At 40.3% G+C, this 15,934-nt stretch overlaps 1 protein-coding gene across 1 annotated transcript in view; it reads left to right on the top strand.

The window, feature by feature from the left end:
- CD163L1 (CD163 molecule-like 1) overlaps nucleotides 1-15,934 on the top strand; it is a 63,770-nt gene that overhangs the window by 24,103 nt on the left and 23,733 nt on the right. Inside the window, 2 exon segments of the mRNA NM_176651.2 lie at nucleotides 9,808-10,122; nucleotides 15,584-15,892. Of these exon segments, the coding sequence (NP_788824.2) occupies nucleotides 9,808-10,122; nucleotides 15,584-15,892 (624 nt within the window).

Below are 15,934 nucleotides of genomic sequence, written 5' to 3'. Positions count from 1 at the left end.
AATTCTTGTAACATTATATTAGTTCTAAGTATAAAACATAGTGTTTATGTTTTTGTACATATTGGTAAATCATCACCACATGTACAGTAATATCCATCACCACATGTAGTTACAATTTTTTTTTCTTATGATCCCACAAGTAAGAATTTGCATGCTGCAACTAAGACCCAGGACAATCAAATAAATAATTAATTTTAAAAGAGAGCATTATTCTCTTCATAGTCTTGACATAAGAACATGCGTCATGTTTTTTTTTTTTTTTTTTTTTAATCCACATTAGGGCTCCCCTGGTAGCTAAGCTGGTAAAGAATCCACCTACAATGCAGGAGACCCCGGTTTGATTCCTGGGTCGGGAAGATCCACTGGAGAAGGGATAGGGCTACTCATTCCAGTATTCTTGGACTTCCCTGATGACTCAGTGGGTAAAGAATCTGCCTGCAATGTGGGAAACCTAGGTGCGATCCCTGGCTTGGGAACACCCCTGGAGAAGGGAAAGGCTACCCACTCCAGTATTTTGGCCTGGAGAATTCCATGGATTGTATACTCCATGGGGTCGTAAAGAATTGGACATGACTGAGCGACTTTCACAAACACTATATACAAAAATATTATCTTCTTTCCTATATTACAGTTTTTTCTTTTTTTAATATAAATATATTTATTTTAATTGGAGGTTAATTACTTTACAATATTGTATTGGTTTTGCCATACATCAACATGAATCCACCACAGGTATACACATGTTCCCCATCCTGAACCCCCCTCTCTCCTCCCTCCCCGTACCATCCCTCTGGGTCGTCTCAGTGCACCATCTCCAAGCAACCAGTATCATGCATTGAACCTGGACTGGCGACTCGTTTCATATATGATATTATATATGTTTCAATGCCATTCTCCCAAATCATCCCACCCTCGCCCTCTCCCACAGAGTCCAAAAGACTGTTCTATACATCTGTGTCTCTTTTGCTGTCTCGCATACAGGGTTATCATTACCATCTTTCTAAATTCCATATATATGCATTAATATACTGTATTGGTGTTTTTCTTTCTGGCTTAGTTCACTCTGTATAATAGGCTCCAGTTTCATCCACCTCATTATTACAGTTAAGATATCTTTTATGACAATATTTTTTTCTCTAGAATGTTTTAAAATTTTTATTTATTTATAGGAACTCTCTATAAACAAACATCACTTCAGTTCAGTCGCTCAGTTGTGTCAGCTTCAACATCAGTCCTTCCAATGAACACTCAGGACTGATCTCCTTTAAGATGGACTGGTTGGATCTCCTTACAGTTCAAGGGACTCTCAAGAGTCTTCTCCAACACCACAGTTCAAAAGCATCAATTCTTAGGTGCTCAGCTTTCTTTATAGTCTTATAAACAAACATCACTTACTCTTTCTTAAATATTTTTGTAAATATTTCCCCCATTTTTTGCATATATGTTTAAGGTTATATATATGAATGGGGGGGTTATGTTATCAAATCTATAATGGTTTACTTTTGACTTCTGCCCTTAATGAAATGTTTCATATGCCATTCTTAATCTCAAAATAATATTGAATCAAGTTTTATTTTCTGCAAATAATTTTACAGTTCCACTAAAGAATATTCAAAACCTAATTTTGAATTCATTTATTTATCTGAATTTATTTTACTATGTGTGATTGTATAATATCATCACCAGATAAGAATTATATTTTAGATACGTGATAGCTTCATCACAAAATAAAAACACATTGCTTCATGATTTCATGGATATGATGTCAAAAATACAGGCAACAAAGCAAAAATAGACAAGTGGGAATATATCAAACTAAAAATCTTCAAGCCAAAGGAAACATCAACAGAGTGAAAAAGCAAGCTAGCACAAATTATATAAGGTGTTAATTTCCAAACAAATAAGGAACTCCTGGAACTCAAGAAAAAAATAATCTAAAACCTAATAACTCAATTAAAAAATAGGCCAAGGGCTTGAATAGACATTTCTCTAAAGAAGACATACAAATGGCCAGTGGGTATATGAAAAATGCTTGACATTGTCAATCATCAGGGAAGTGTAAATCAAAACCAGAAAGATATCATCTCACACATGTCAGAATGACTGTTTTTTCTTTTTAAAGACACCTAATGTTTGCAAGGCTGTGGAGAAATTGACACTTTCTGTGTACTTATCCACATGAAATGTATACATTTTATTAATAAAACTATGCAATCTGGGGGTTAAATCTCTGGACTTTCACTGTCATGGGTCCAGGTTCAATTCCTGACCTGGGAACTAAGATCCCACGAGCTACAGCACAGCCAAAAACAAACAAACAACAACACAAAAACTATGACCAAAAAATCTTTATGATTTGTAGTGATGTCCCTTTTCATTCTTGGTATTGTCAACTTCATTTACTCTCTGCTCTTCATTGGTATTGATCAGTGTTCATCAATTTTCAATGAGCCATGTTTAAAGGGTTTTTTCCTATGTTTTCCATCTTACGCTTACCTTCTTTTCCATTCATTATTATTCCTTTTTAAATTAACTCCAACATTCTATATTCTTTAGGCTTTCTCATCTCCTAGTTTCTTAATTGAAGCTTACATTTTTTTCACTTTCAGTCTTTCCTCTTCTCTAAACCTAGGGTATAAATGCCCCTTAGGCACTACTTGAGTTTCATTAGAAGAATTTATGATAATATAATTATTTTGTGTTTGTTATTATTATTGTATTTTTATTATCATTATTTCACAATATTTGGTAAATTTTAAATTTATTCCCAGACTCAGGTGTTTTTTGGAAGGGTGCTGCTGAATTTCCCAAAATAGGGATGGCTAACAATATTTTCTTTTTAATTCTTAATTTTATTCCACTGTGGTCAGAGTAAATACTCTGTATGAATTCAAAGAGTGAAATATTTTGTCCTATTATGTGGTCATTTTTGATAATTGTTCCTAGTGCATTTACAATAATGTGAACTCTTGCATTGTTGGGTGCATTGCTCTATGTGTTACTTAGTTAAATGTGCTGATTATTTTGTTGTACATCTACTGTATTCTTTGTTTTTTTGTATGTCTGGTCTGTATGCTATTGAAAAAGATACAGTAAAAATCCCCAATTTTGATTGTGATTTTGCCTATTTCTTCTTTTCATTCTGTCAAGTATATTTCAAAGCTATGTTCTGTTACCTTTCTTGAATTTTGATGTTTATATCTTTATTAAGGGTGCATCTCATTATAATCATGAAAATTCTCTCTTTAATTCAATTAGTGTTCAGTTCAGTTCAGTTCAGCAGCTAAGTTTTGTCCAACTCTTTGCGACCCGATGGACTGTAGCACCCCAGGCGGCCCTGTCCACCACCAACTCCCAGAGTTTACCCAAACTCATGTCCATTGAGTCAGTGATGCCATCCAGCAATCTCACCCTCTGTCATCCCCTTCTCCTTCTGCCCCCAATCTTTCTCAGCATCAGGGTCTTTTGAAATGAGTCACCTCTTCACATCAGGTGGCCAAAATATTGGAGTTTCAGCTTCAACATCAGTCCTTCCAGTGAGCACTCAGGACTGATCTCCTTTAGGATGGACTGGTTGGATCTCCTTGCAGTCCAAGGGACTCTCAAGAGTCTTCTCCAACACCACAGTTCAAAAGCATCAATTCTCCATTGCTCAGCTTTCTTTACAGTCCAACTCTCACATCCACACATGACTACTAGAAAAACCATAGCTTCTGACTAGATGGACCTTTTGTTGGCAAAGTTATATCTCCGCTTTTTAGTATGCTGTCTAGGTTGGTTATAACTTTCCTTCCAAGGAGCAAGCGTCTTTTAATTTCATGGCTGCAATCACCATCTGCAGTGATTTTGGAGCCCCCAAAATAAAGTCAGCTACTGTTTCCACTGTTTCCATGTCTATTTGCCAGGAAGTGATGGGACTGGATGCCATGATCTTAGTTTCCTGAATGTTGAGCCTTAAGCCAACTTTTTCACTCTCCTCTTTCACTTTCATCAAGAGGCTCGTTAGTTCTTCTTCACTTTCTGCCATAAGGGTGGTGTCGTCTGCATATCTGAGGTTATTGATATGTCTCCCAGCAGTCTTGATTCCAGCTTGTGCTTCATCCAGCCCAGCATTTCTCATGTGGTATTCTGTATATAAGTTAAATAAGCAGGATGACAATATACAGCCTTGAGGTACTCCTTTTCCTATTTGGAACCAGACTGTTGTTCCATGTCCAGTTCTAACTGTTGCTTCCTGACCTGCATACAGGTTTCTTAAGAGGCAGGTAAGGTGGTCTAGTATTCCCATCTCTTTCAGAATTTTCCACAGTTTATTGTGATCCACAGTCAAAGGCTTTGGCATAGTCAATAAAGCAGAAATAGATGTTTTCCTGGAACTCTCTTGCTTTTTCAATGATCCAACAGATGTTGGCAATTTGATCTCTGGTTCCTCTGCCTTCTCTAAAACCAGCTTGAACATCTGGAAGTTCACGGTTCACGTATTGCTGAAGCCTGGCTTGGAGAATTTTGAGCATTACTTTACTAGCGTGTGAGATGAGTGCAATTGTGTGGTAGTTTGAGCATTCTTTGGCATTGCCTTTCTTTGGGATTGGAATGAAAAGTGACCTTTTCCAGTCCTGTGGCCACTGCTGAGTTTTCCAAATTTGCTGGCATATTGAGTGCAGCACTTTCACAGCATCATCAGGATTTGAAATAGGTCAACTGGAATTCCATCACCTCCACTAGCTTTGTTAGTAGTGATGCTTTCTAAGGCCCACTTGACTTCACATTCCAGGATGTCTGGCTCTAGGTGAGTGATCACACCATTGTGATTATCTGGGTTGTGAAGATCTTTTTTGTACAGTTCTTCTGTGTATTCTTGCCACCTCTTCTTAATATCTTCTGCTTTTGTTAGGTCCATACCATTTCTGTCTTTTATTCATCTTTGCATGAAATGTTCCCTTGGTATCTCTAATTTTCTTGAAGAGATCTCTAGTCTTTTCCATTCTTTTGTTTTCCTCTATTTCTTTGCACTGATTGCCAAGGAAGGATTTCTTATTTCTCCTTGCTATTTTTTGGCACTCTGCATTCACATGGGTATATCTTTCCTTTTCTCCTTTGCTTTTTGCTTCCCTTCTTTTCACACCTATTTGGAAGGCCTCCTCAGGCAGCCATTTTGCTTTTTTGCATTTCTTTTTTTCTTGGGGATGGTCTTGATTTCTGTCTCCTGTACAGTGTCACGAACCTCTGTCCATAGTTTATCAGGCACTCTGTCTATCAGATCTAGTCCCTTAAATCTACTTCTCACTTCCACTGTATAGTCATAAGGGATTTGATTTAGGTCATACCTGAATGGTCTAGTGTTTTTCCCCACTTTCTTCAATTTGAGTCTGAATTTGGCAATAAGGAGTTCATGGTCTGAGCCACAGTCAGCTCCTGGTCTTGTTTTTGCTGCCTGTATAGAGCTTCTCCATCTTTGGCTGTGAAGAATATAATCTATCTGATTTCAGTGTCAGCCATCTGGTGATGTCCATGTGTAGAGTCTTCTCTTGTGTTGTTGGAAGAGGGTGTTTGCTATGATCAGTGTGTTTTCTTAGCAAAACTCTCTTAGCCTTTGCCCTGCTTCATTCTGTACTCCGAGGTCAAATTTGCCTGTCACTCCAGGTGTTTCTTGACTTCCTACTTTTGCATTCCAGTCCCCTATAATGAAAAGGATATCTTTTTTGGGTGTTAGTTCTAAAAAGTCATGTAGGTGTTCATAGAACCATTCAACTTCAGCTTCTTCAGCAATACTGGTTGGGGCATAGACTTGGATTACTGTGATATTGAATGGTTTGCCTTGGAAATAAACAGAGAGATCATTCTGTTGTTTTTGAGATTGCATCCAAGTACTGCATTTCAGACTCTTTTGTTGACTTTGATGGTTACTCCATTTCTTCTAAGTGATTCCTGCCCACAGTAGTAGATATAACGGTCATATGAGTTAAATTCACCTATTCCAGTCCATTTTAGTTCACCGATTCCTAGAATGTTGACGTTCACTGTTGCCATCTCCTGTTTGACCACTTCCAATTTCCCTTCATTCATGGACCTAACATTCCAGGTTCCTATGCAATATTGCTCTTTACACCATTGGACCTTGCTTCTATCACCAGTCACATCCACAACTGGGTATTGTTTTTGCCTTGGCTCCCTGCCTTCATTCTTTCTGGAGTTATTTCTCCACTGATCTCCAGTAACATATTGGGCACCTACTGACCTGGGGAGTTCATCTTTCAGTGTCCTATCTTTTTGCCTTTTCATACTGTTCATGGGGTTTTTCAAGGCAAGAATGCTGCAGTGGTTTGCCATTCCCTTCTCCAGTGGACCACATTTTGTCAGACCTCTCCACCATGACCTGTCCATCTTGGTTGGCCCTATACAGCCTGGCTTAGTTTCACTGAGTTAGACAAGGCTGTGGTCCATGTGATCAGGTTGGCTGGTTTTCTGTGATTGTGGTTTCAGTCTGTCTGCCCTCTGATGCCCTCTCTCAGCACTACTGTCAATTAGTGTATCTTTTCTTAAAGTCTACTTTCTGGGACGTCAATAAAGCTACTCCAGTTTTCTTATAGTTAGTACATTTTTTCCATCATTTTACTTTCAACCTTTCTTTGTTTTCATAATATAAGGTGATCGTTTTGCAAGTAACATTTGCACCAGTTTTGTTTTATCTTAATCCATTCACTGTAAATGCAGTTAGTGATATTGATGTGTTGGTATCTGCCATTTGCTTTTAATTGATCCACATGCTTTATGTTCCCTTTTCTCTCCCCTTTTCCCCCTTCCTTTAGTATTAAATAAATCTGTTATTATTTCAGATTTTCCTTTTAATTTTCAGCAGCTTTACTAGGAAGAGTATGAAAACTCTTCCATTTATATTTTTAAAAAATTCTCTATCATTATACCTTCAAATATGACTTCTGTAGTTCTGTCTCTCTGTCTCTGTATCTCTTCTCCCTCTCCTACTCTTTCTTTTCCTTCTCATCTCTCATCTTTATGACTCCTCTAAATCACTGTATTCTAAGTTCTATCTAAAATTTGTTTGACTTATCCATTCACTTTTAATCCTAGATATTTTATTTTAGGTCAACAATGGTTCCATTGCTATTTTTATTTGTTTATGATTATTTGCTAATTTTTTCATCTTTTTACCTGTATATTCTCCCCTTCTCTCTTTTTGCCTAAATACACTGATTGTAGTTAAAATCCTTATGCATTTCTATCATGTGTGTCTCTGAATTCTCTTATCTCTTTTTTTCACTTTGGTCATTTGTCATGTTATCCTAACTTGTCAAATGTCATGTCATTTTTTGTTGAATGCTATAAATTATATATGAAAAAGTAAGATACTCTTGATACATTTTCTAATACCTGAAAGGATCTACCCTTTGTTTTGCTAGGCAGATGGGGGAAGGGGTGTATATCACTCAAATATCTAAATATAACCTAAAACTGAGCTGTAATAAGTGTGGGTTGCAGTTTTGGTAGCACCCGGTCCACCTGTGATTTTTCTGTCCCTGTGACAGGGGATTTCAGAGATTTCAGTTCAGAGCCTGGATTCTTTGGTAGCTCAGTACCCAAGAGAATGAGAAAGACTCTGCTTTCCAAGTCTTTTTATATAGTTCTTTAGCCTCCTGTCCTTCACAGTTTACATACTGGGCAGATACTTGAGGAGAAAACGTGCTGTGTGAGAGAGGCTCTCAAGACTCTAATTTTGTCACTCCAGCACCAGGTAACTCCCAAATTATGATTGCTTCCTGTCACAACAGTAGTCCTCTGCTTTCCCAAGCCCAGATTCAGAATCATTAAATTATGCAATGAATCAGCAAATTCCCAGAGAAAAAGAAGCTATAGATCCTTAGCTAACATTGAAATAACCTCCACTCTTTAGAATTTTAACATATTTAGTCCATGTTGGGTCAACAAATGTTGAATACATTTCAGTTCAGTTCAGTTCAGTCACTCAGTAGTGTCTGACTCTTTGTGACCCCATGAATTACAGCACGCCAGGCCTCCCTGTCCATTACCAACTCCCGGAGTTCACTCAAACGCACGTCCATCGAGTCGGTGATGCCATCCAGCCATCTCATCCTCTGTCATCCCCTTCTCCCTCTGCCCCCAGTCTCTCCCAGCATCAGAGTCTTTTCCAATGAGTCAACTCTTTGCATGAGGTGGCCAACGTACTGGAGTTTCAGCTTTAGCATCATTCCTTCCAAAGAAATCCCAGGGCTGATATCCTTTAGAATGGACTGGTTGGATCTCCTTGCAGTCCAAGGGACTCTCAAGAGTCTTCTCCAACACCACAGTTCAAAAGCATCAATTCTTCGGTGCTCAGCTTTCTTCATAGTCCTTCTCTCACATCCATACACGACTACTGGAAAAACCAAAGCCTTGACTAGACGGACCTTTGTTGGGAAAGTAACATTTACTCTTTCTTAAAAAACATTTTTCAGCTTTTTAAGTTGTATCCAGCAAGACCCAGCAAAACACATTGGCCTGCTGTGAATTCCTCCATTCTCCATGGAAGTGGAACAATTTAGGTTTAATTCTCTACTTCATCGTTTACTTAAAGTGCAACATTGATAGACATTCTTTAACCTTTCTTTACATCACTTTTATGTATAAAAGGAGAGGAGAATACAGTGAGCTTGTTAATATTATTTGTTCAAGGGCTTGCATGAATGTGACCTATTTCTGCTCAGTGATAGAACTAGAAGAACTTTGCCGGTGGCTCAGCTGTAAAGAGTCCACCTGCAATGCAGGAGACGCTGGTTAGATCGCTGGGTCAGGAAGATCCCCTGGAGAAGGGCATGGCAACCCACTCCAGTATTCTTGCCTGGAGAATCCCATGGGCAGAGGAGCCTGGTGGGCTACAGTTCATAGGGTCTTAAAGAGTTGAACATGACTGAAGTGACTAAGCAAACATACACACTATTTCCCCCTAAAGATCACATAACTCCAAAATTTGAATAACAGAGATTCTTGACACAAAGTCCAAGGAGGGATTATATTTTTTTGGGGAGAAGAAGCAACATTCTGTGATTCCCAATGGCATCTGGCCAGTGTCAATGTTCCCTGACATCATCCCTTGTGCAAAGTTGTTCAGTCAACTCAAAGAGATCACATTCTTTGAAAGTAAGTATCCAGATCTGAAGTCTGAAGCTTAGAACCACAAATGAAATATTCTGGGGTAAACCAAGATATCACAGAATCCATTTGTTTTTCAGTTCTGAATGACTGTACCAAGGAGAAGGATTCTAATGGTAGAGGATTCATGATTGCTATCTGAGGCATCTGATAAGGGCAGTTCCTGACTCCACTCCCTTTACTCAACCCCTTTAACTCTTAGGTCAACGGCATCAAAATGTGTGTGCTTTGAAAGGAATCCATCCAGCTGCCAGCTCATTCCTGTGACTCTGAACTCATTTAACTGCTCCAGATAGAGAGACTAACATTTCCTGTAAATCTTTCTCTGATGCTGTGCAGAACTCAACAGATCAGAATGTTAACTCTGATAGAACCTTGTACCACCTTCTGTCTCAGACTACTCACTAGAGTGTTTTCAACTTACTTACTTCCTGTTTTATTTTCTACCTATTCCTCAACCTTATTATTCTCTTGCCACTGGTATAAAAAACCAGACCCAGCTGCTGCCCCATTGCAACGACTCCGTGTGTGAACCAGCAGGGTCTGCAGCCTCAGAGGAGAGCGCCCCCTACTGCTCAGGTGGGGGTCCTAGAGGACAGAAAACCCTTCCCAACCCCTGGCGTCCCATTTCTCTCTGCTCAGACAGCAGACAGATCCGCCTGGTGGACGGAGGTGGTCGCTGCTCTGGGAGAGTGGAGATCCTTGACCAGGGCTCCTGGGGCACCATCTGTGATGACCGCTGGGACCTGGACGATGCCCGCGTGGTGTGCAGGCAGCTGGGATGTGGAGAAGCCCTGGACGCCACTATCTCTTCCTCCTTCGGGAGGGGATCAGGGCCCATCTGGCTGGATGAAGTGAACTGCAGAGGAGAGGAGTCCCAAGTGTGGAGGTGCCCTACCTGGGGATGGCAGCAACACAACTGCGATCATCAAGAAGATGCAGGAGTCATCTGCTCAGGTATGGTCAATTCTTTGTCCACAGGCTGAGAAAATGGAAAGTTCCAAGAAAGCTGGTGTCTGATCAGCAGGGCAATGGGAGATAGGTGGGCTAGAGAGGACTCAGACGCCTACCCATCCTCCCTGAGTGCACTGTGGCTATGAGTGATGAGCATCGTATACTTTCCTCTTATAAGTCTCTGCTATTCTTTTTGTCTCCAGTGGACTTACCTGATGCTAAAATAGCTTTATTCATTCTCCCAATTAAAATAAATCCTCATAATTTTTTTTCATAATTCACTTTTTGTAAGAGTGAAACATTTGCTAACTGCCACATACACATTCTCTTTGCACAGGGAGGCTATGAGAGGCAGGGACAAGAATGAGGATGTACTTTCCTGGGTGGAGTTGTTTCTGTACAAACAATGTGAGACATTATTTTACACTAAGCTAGTAGGAGTGGAGGTTACTCTTACTATAGGAGGATATCACTTACATATATAGAGGTGATCCCTAAAGGGATATTATTTAACAAATCAGAGATTCTTATGGATTTGTGGCAGATTTCAAGTTTCCTTTGGAAATTTAGTTGTAAATGTTCATAGTTCTTTGATGGTAGAACTAGAGAACTGTGAATGAAATGCTCCGAGTCATATATTCTTTCATTGTTACTAGAAAAATCTCTCTCCCCAATTTTTCCTTTAAGATATCTGTATAAATGCAAACTTTGGAGGAACACTTAGTCATGCACTGGCAAGTCAAAGGTGGAGGTAATAAAACATGAATTTCTGTGTTTTATGATAAGAGATTATATAGTTTATATTTGATGATTTCAGTGATATAAGAGACTTGTGTTTGGGGGCTTATTTGAGCAAGAGGACAAATGTAATTTTTGAAGAAGGTGGAACAGGTTTTATAGTAGTTGGGAGGAAGGGGAATGGCAATGGGAGCTGAGGAAGGCAACTCTGAGGTTCTCTGAGCAGCACTAAAGGTCCAGGTGTGGTGTGGAAGATGCTATGTGTGCCTAAGGACCCAAGATGTCTACACAGCAAGAGACCAGACAAGGATATATCTTTATTATATTTAATATCTTTACTCATTCACATCAGTTCAGTTCAGTTCAGTCTTTCAGTAGTGTCAGACTCTTAGCGACCCCATGAATTGCAGCACGCCAGGCCTCCCTGTCCATCACCAACTCCCTGAGTTCACTCAAACTCATGTCTATCGAGTCAGTGATGCCATCCACCCATCTCATCCTCTGTCATCCCCTTCTCCTCCTGCCCCCAATCCCTCCCAGCATCAGAGTCTTTTCCAATGAGTCAACTCTTCACATGAGGTGCTCAAAGTACTGGAGTTTCAGCTTTAGCTTCATTCCTTCCAAAGAAGTCCCAGGGCTGATCTCCTTCAGAATGGACTGTTTGGATATCCTTGCAGTCCAAGGGACTCTCAAAAGTCTTCTCCAACACCACAGTTCAAAATCATCAATTCTTCGGCGCTCAGCTTTCTTCATAGTCCTTCTCTCACATTCATACACGACTACTGGAAAAACCATAGCCTTGACTAGACGGATCTTTGTTGGCAAAGTAATGTCTCTGCTTTTGAATATGCTATCTAGGTTGGTTCTAACTTTCCTTCCAAGGAGTAAGCGTCTTTTAATTTCATGGCTGCAGTCACCATCTTCAGTGATTTTGGAGCCCCCCAAAATAAAGTCTGACACTATTTCCACTGTTTCCCCATCTATTTCCCATGAAGTGATGGGACCAGATGCCATGATCTTCGTTTTCTGAGTGTTGAGCTTTAAGCCAACTTTTTCACTCTCCACTTTCACTTTCATCAAGAGGCTTTTGAATTCCTCTTCACTTTCTGCCATAAGGGTATTGTCATCTGCATATCTGAGGTTATTGATATTTCTCCCAGCAATCTTGATTCCAGCTTGTGCTTCTTCCAGCCCAGAGTTTCTCGTGATGTACTCTGCATATAAGTTAAATAAGCAGGGTGACAATATACAGCCTTGATGTACTCCTTTTCCTATTCAGCCTTCTATTTAATAATTTTCTTGGAATTTTCACACACTCACTCTTCTATGTAAATTTTAAAATCAAGTAGAAAATAAAAAAGAAATAATATATCTCAGAAGTCTCTATCTGAATATGTCCTAAGACTTTACTGATTATCCAGCACCTATTTGAATATGTAACTTTTATCAGGGTATATAAAACAGAATACAAGAAATACTTCTCTCTTGGTCTTTCTAAATTTTTAATTTCATGGAATTAATATAATATCAACAATCTCAGATATGCAGATGACATCACCCCAAATGGTAGAAAGTGAAGAGGAACTAAAGAGCCTCTTGATGAAAGTGAAAGAGGAGAGTGAAAAAGCTGATTTGAAACTCAGCATTCAGAAAACTAAGATCATGGCATCCTGTCCCAGCACTTCATGGCAAACAGACGGGGAAAAAATGTAAACTGTGACAGACTTTTTTTTCTTGGGCTCCAAAATCACTGTGGACAGTGACTGCAATCATGAAATTAAAAGATGCTTTCTCCTTGGAAGAAAAGCTGACAAACCTAGACAGTATATTAAAAAACAGAGACATTACTTTGAGACAAAGGTCCATCTAGTCAAAGCTATGGTTTTTTCAGTAGTCATGTATGGATGTGAGAGTTGGACCATAAAGAAGGCTGAACACTGAAAAACTGATGCTTTTGAACTGTGGTGTTGGAGAAGACTCTTGAGAGTCCCTTGCACTGCAAGGAGATCAAACCACTCAATCCTAAATGAAATCAACCCTGAATATTCACTGAAAGGACTGATGCTGAAGGTGAAGCTCCAATACTTTTGCCACCTGATATGAAGAACTGATTCACTGGAAAAGACCCTGATGCTGGGAAAGATTGGAGGCTGGTGGAGAAGGGGACAACAGAAGATGAGATAGTTAGATGGCATCACAGACTCGATGGTCATGAGTGTGAGCAAAGTCAGGGAGATAGTGAAGGACAGGGAAGCCTGTCATTCTTCAGTCCATGGGGTAGCAAAGAGTCAGACATGACTGAGTGGCTGAGCAACAACAACAACAACAACAAACAGTTAATTAAAAATGGTTTATCTAGGATGTGTATCCTGTGACCAAACTCCCAGCCAGAATAGATTAGGGGTCCTAACTTAGGCCTCTCTGGGGAGATGGAAATGGATTAACAATAAGGGGCAAGCAGATCATCCTCTGTCTCATCATTCATTCTTGTATGAGTGGTCAAGCTAATCATTCAATTCTTTAATTTCTGCAGTGCATTTTCTGTTCTCTCCTGCTCTCTATGCTGCTGCTGCTGCTGCTAAGACGCTTCAGTCATCTCTGACTCTGTGCGACCCCATAGACAGCAGCCCACCAGGCTCTGCTGTCCCTGGGATTGTCCAGGCAAGCACACTGGAGTGGGTTGCCATTGCCTTCTCCACCTGCTCTCTATAGTCGATTTTTATTCTATTACATCATTCTTTTTGGGACTTCAAAGTTCACAAATGTATGCAATCAGAGTCCTTCACCAGAACAAATTCCACCATGTACATAAATAATCATGAGCACACTCAGAAACCAGGAAAATTATTTAAAAAGTTGTTCTTTATGATGTGCAGGTTTTTTTCCTATTGGATTACCTTTTCTCTATCCAAAATATGGTCTCTGAAGGATGAAATCATTATCATCAATCTTTTTTTGGTCTCTCTCTCTCATACTCCATCCACTCCCCATTTAACCTGCCACTCACTCCACCTCGCTCCCTACAGAAGTTCTTTCCTTTTGGAGTCTCCTTTCCATCTATTTGTAGCTCTTAAGCTTGTTTTTTCTTTTCTGCATTGGGAGAAATCAGAAAGGGTAGCAGGGTTATGTGGCAAATGGGAGGAGCACAGGGGATAAAAAGTGTTAAAATCTTGTTGAACAAGTCTTTTTCCCCCCCAATGTTTTTATGTTTCATTCCTATTGAGGCGTTTGCAATTTAGAAATCTCTAAAGTATATATTAAAAGACACTTACTCCTTGGAAGGAAAGTAACCTTCCTAGACAGCAACCTAGTAACTAACCTAGACAGCATATTAAAAAGCAGAGATATTACTTTGCCAACAAAAGTCCATCTAGTCAAGGCTATGGTTTTTCCAGTGGTCATGTATGGATGTAAGAGTTGGATTGTGAAGAAAGCTGAGCGCTGAAAAATTGATGCTTTTGAACTGTGGTGCTGGAGAAGACTCTTGTGAGTCCCTTGGACTGCAAGGAGATCCAACCAGTCCATTCTAAAGGAGACCAGTCCTGGGTGTTCATTGGAAGGACTGATGCTGAGGCTGAAACTCCAATACTTTGGCCACCTCATGCGAAGAGCTGACTCATTGGAAAAGACCCTAATTCTGGGAGGGAATGGGGGCAGGAGGAGAAGGGGACGACAGAGAATGAGATGGCTGGATGGCATCATTGACTCGATGCACACGAGTTTGGGTGAAGTCCTGGAGTTGGTGATGGACAGGGAGGCCTGGCGTGCGCAATTCATGGGGTCACAAAGAGTCGGACATGACTGAGGGACTGAACTGAGCTAAACTGAACTGAAAGTATATATGGCTTTGTTGCTGTCTGCTCTCTTCCTCTCATTCTCCTTTTTTATAGCTTGCTGGCTTCTTATCTCAGAAATCCAAATAGGAAAGGCATATGCAGTTAGCATATAGATAAGGTTAGAATACATTAAATTATCATTACTCTTTCACATTTGCTGAGAATCTCATGTCTAGTATGAAGTAATCAACTAACTCAATTGTCTTGCATAATCCCACTGAGACCTCACTTTCTCCCAGGTGTCTTGATAAATCCTAGGTTTTTAAGAAATATGGCTAGGACCATTCCCTCCCTCTCCTATGACTCTCTGAGCTTTTGTCATTTCTAAACTTACCCGTGGACAACTTCTTTCACAATTAGATTATAATACCTGCACTCAGATCCAGCCCGTGTGATATTCCCTGTCCTCAGTGACTTGAATATTGGCTCTGAGAGAAAACTGGCCAGAATTTTAGCCCCAGAAATCTCAGGATGGTCCTCTAAACTTCTCAACTTCTCTGGCTCTTAGGCCTCTAAGCTCTTGAACCACATGGACCTTTTTCACTCTCACTTCAGCTCTGCACGCATGTTTGAATGTCTACCACTGTGTGGTTTCTTTGGGCACCGTAGTTTCCATGCCCCAGATAGGAATTAACATTCCTAACCAATATATATTCTCGGGATTCAGCCATTCTGAACTGATCCTTCAATCCTTCTGGATATCTCTTCAGAAACTTGCTCATGAAAATGCAGTTTGACAAGGGACAGTCAAATTATCTTTTCTTATCCCCTCTTATTCCACTGTTGGAAAGAAAAGCTTTCACACCATCTCACGCCTGTGAATGTTGTTTCCAATTGTCAAGCCAGGTTCATGAACACTCACTGGGTTTATTGTTCTTTGTTTCTCTTAGGATTTGTGCGTCTGGCTGGAGGGGATGGACCCTGCTCAGGGCGAGTAGAAGTGCATTCTGGAGAAGCCTGGACCCCAGTGTCTGATGGAAACTTCACACTCCCCACTGCCCAGGTCATCTGTGCAGAGCTGGGATGTGGCAAGGCTGTGTCTGTCCTGGGACACATGCCATTCAGAGAGTCCGATGGCCAGGTCTGGGCTGAAGAGTTCAGGTGTGATGGGGGGGAGCCTGAGCTCTGGTCCTGCCCCAGAGTGCCCTGTCCAGGAGGCACGTGTCTCCACAGTGGAGCTGCTCAGGTTGTCTGTTCAGGTGAGATGCACATCAGGACTTAACCTCCGTGTACACTCAGTT

This window comes from Bos taurus, chromosome 5 (assembly GCF_002263795.3).
Source record: "Bos taurus isolate L1 Dominette 01449 registration number 42190680 breed Hereford chromosome 5, ARS-UCD2.0, whole genome shotgun sequence".
In the NCBI taxonomy this organism is placed as follows: domain Eukaryota; kingdom Metazoa; phylum Chordata; class Mammalia; order Artiodactyla; family Bovidae; genus Bos; species Bos taurus.
The sequence above is the reverse complement of the archived record's forward strand: the minus strand, read 5'-3'. Positions and strand labels throughout refer to the sequence as shown.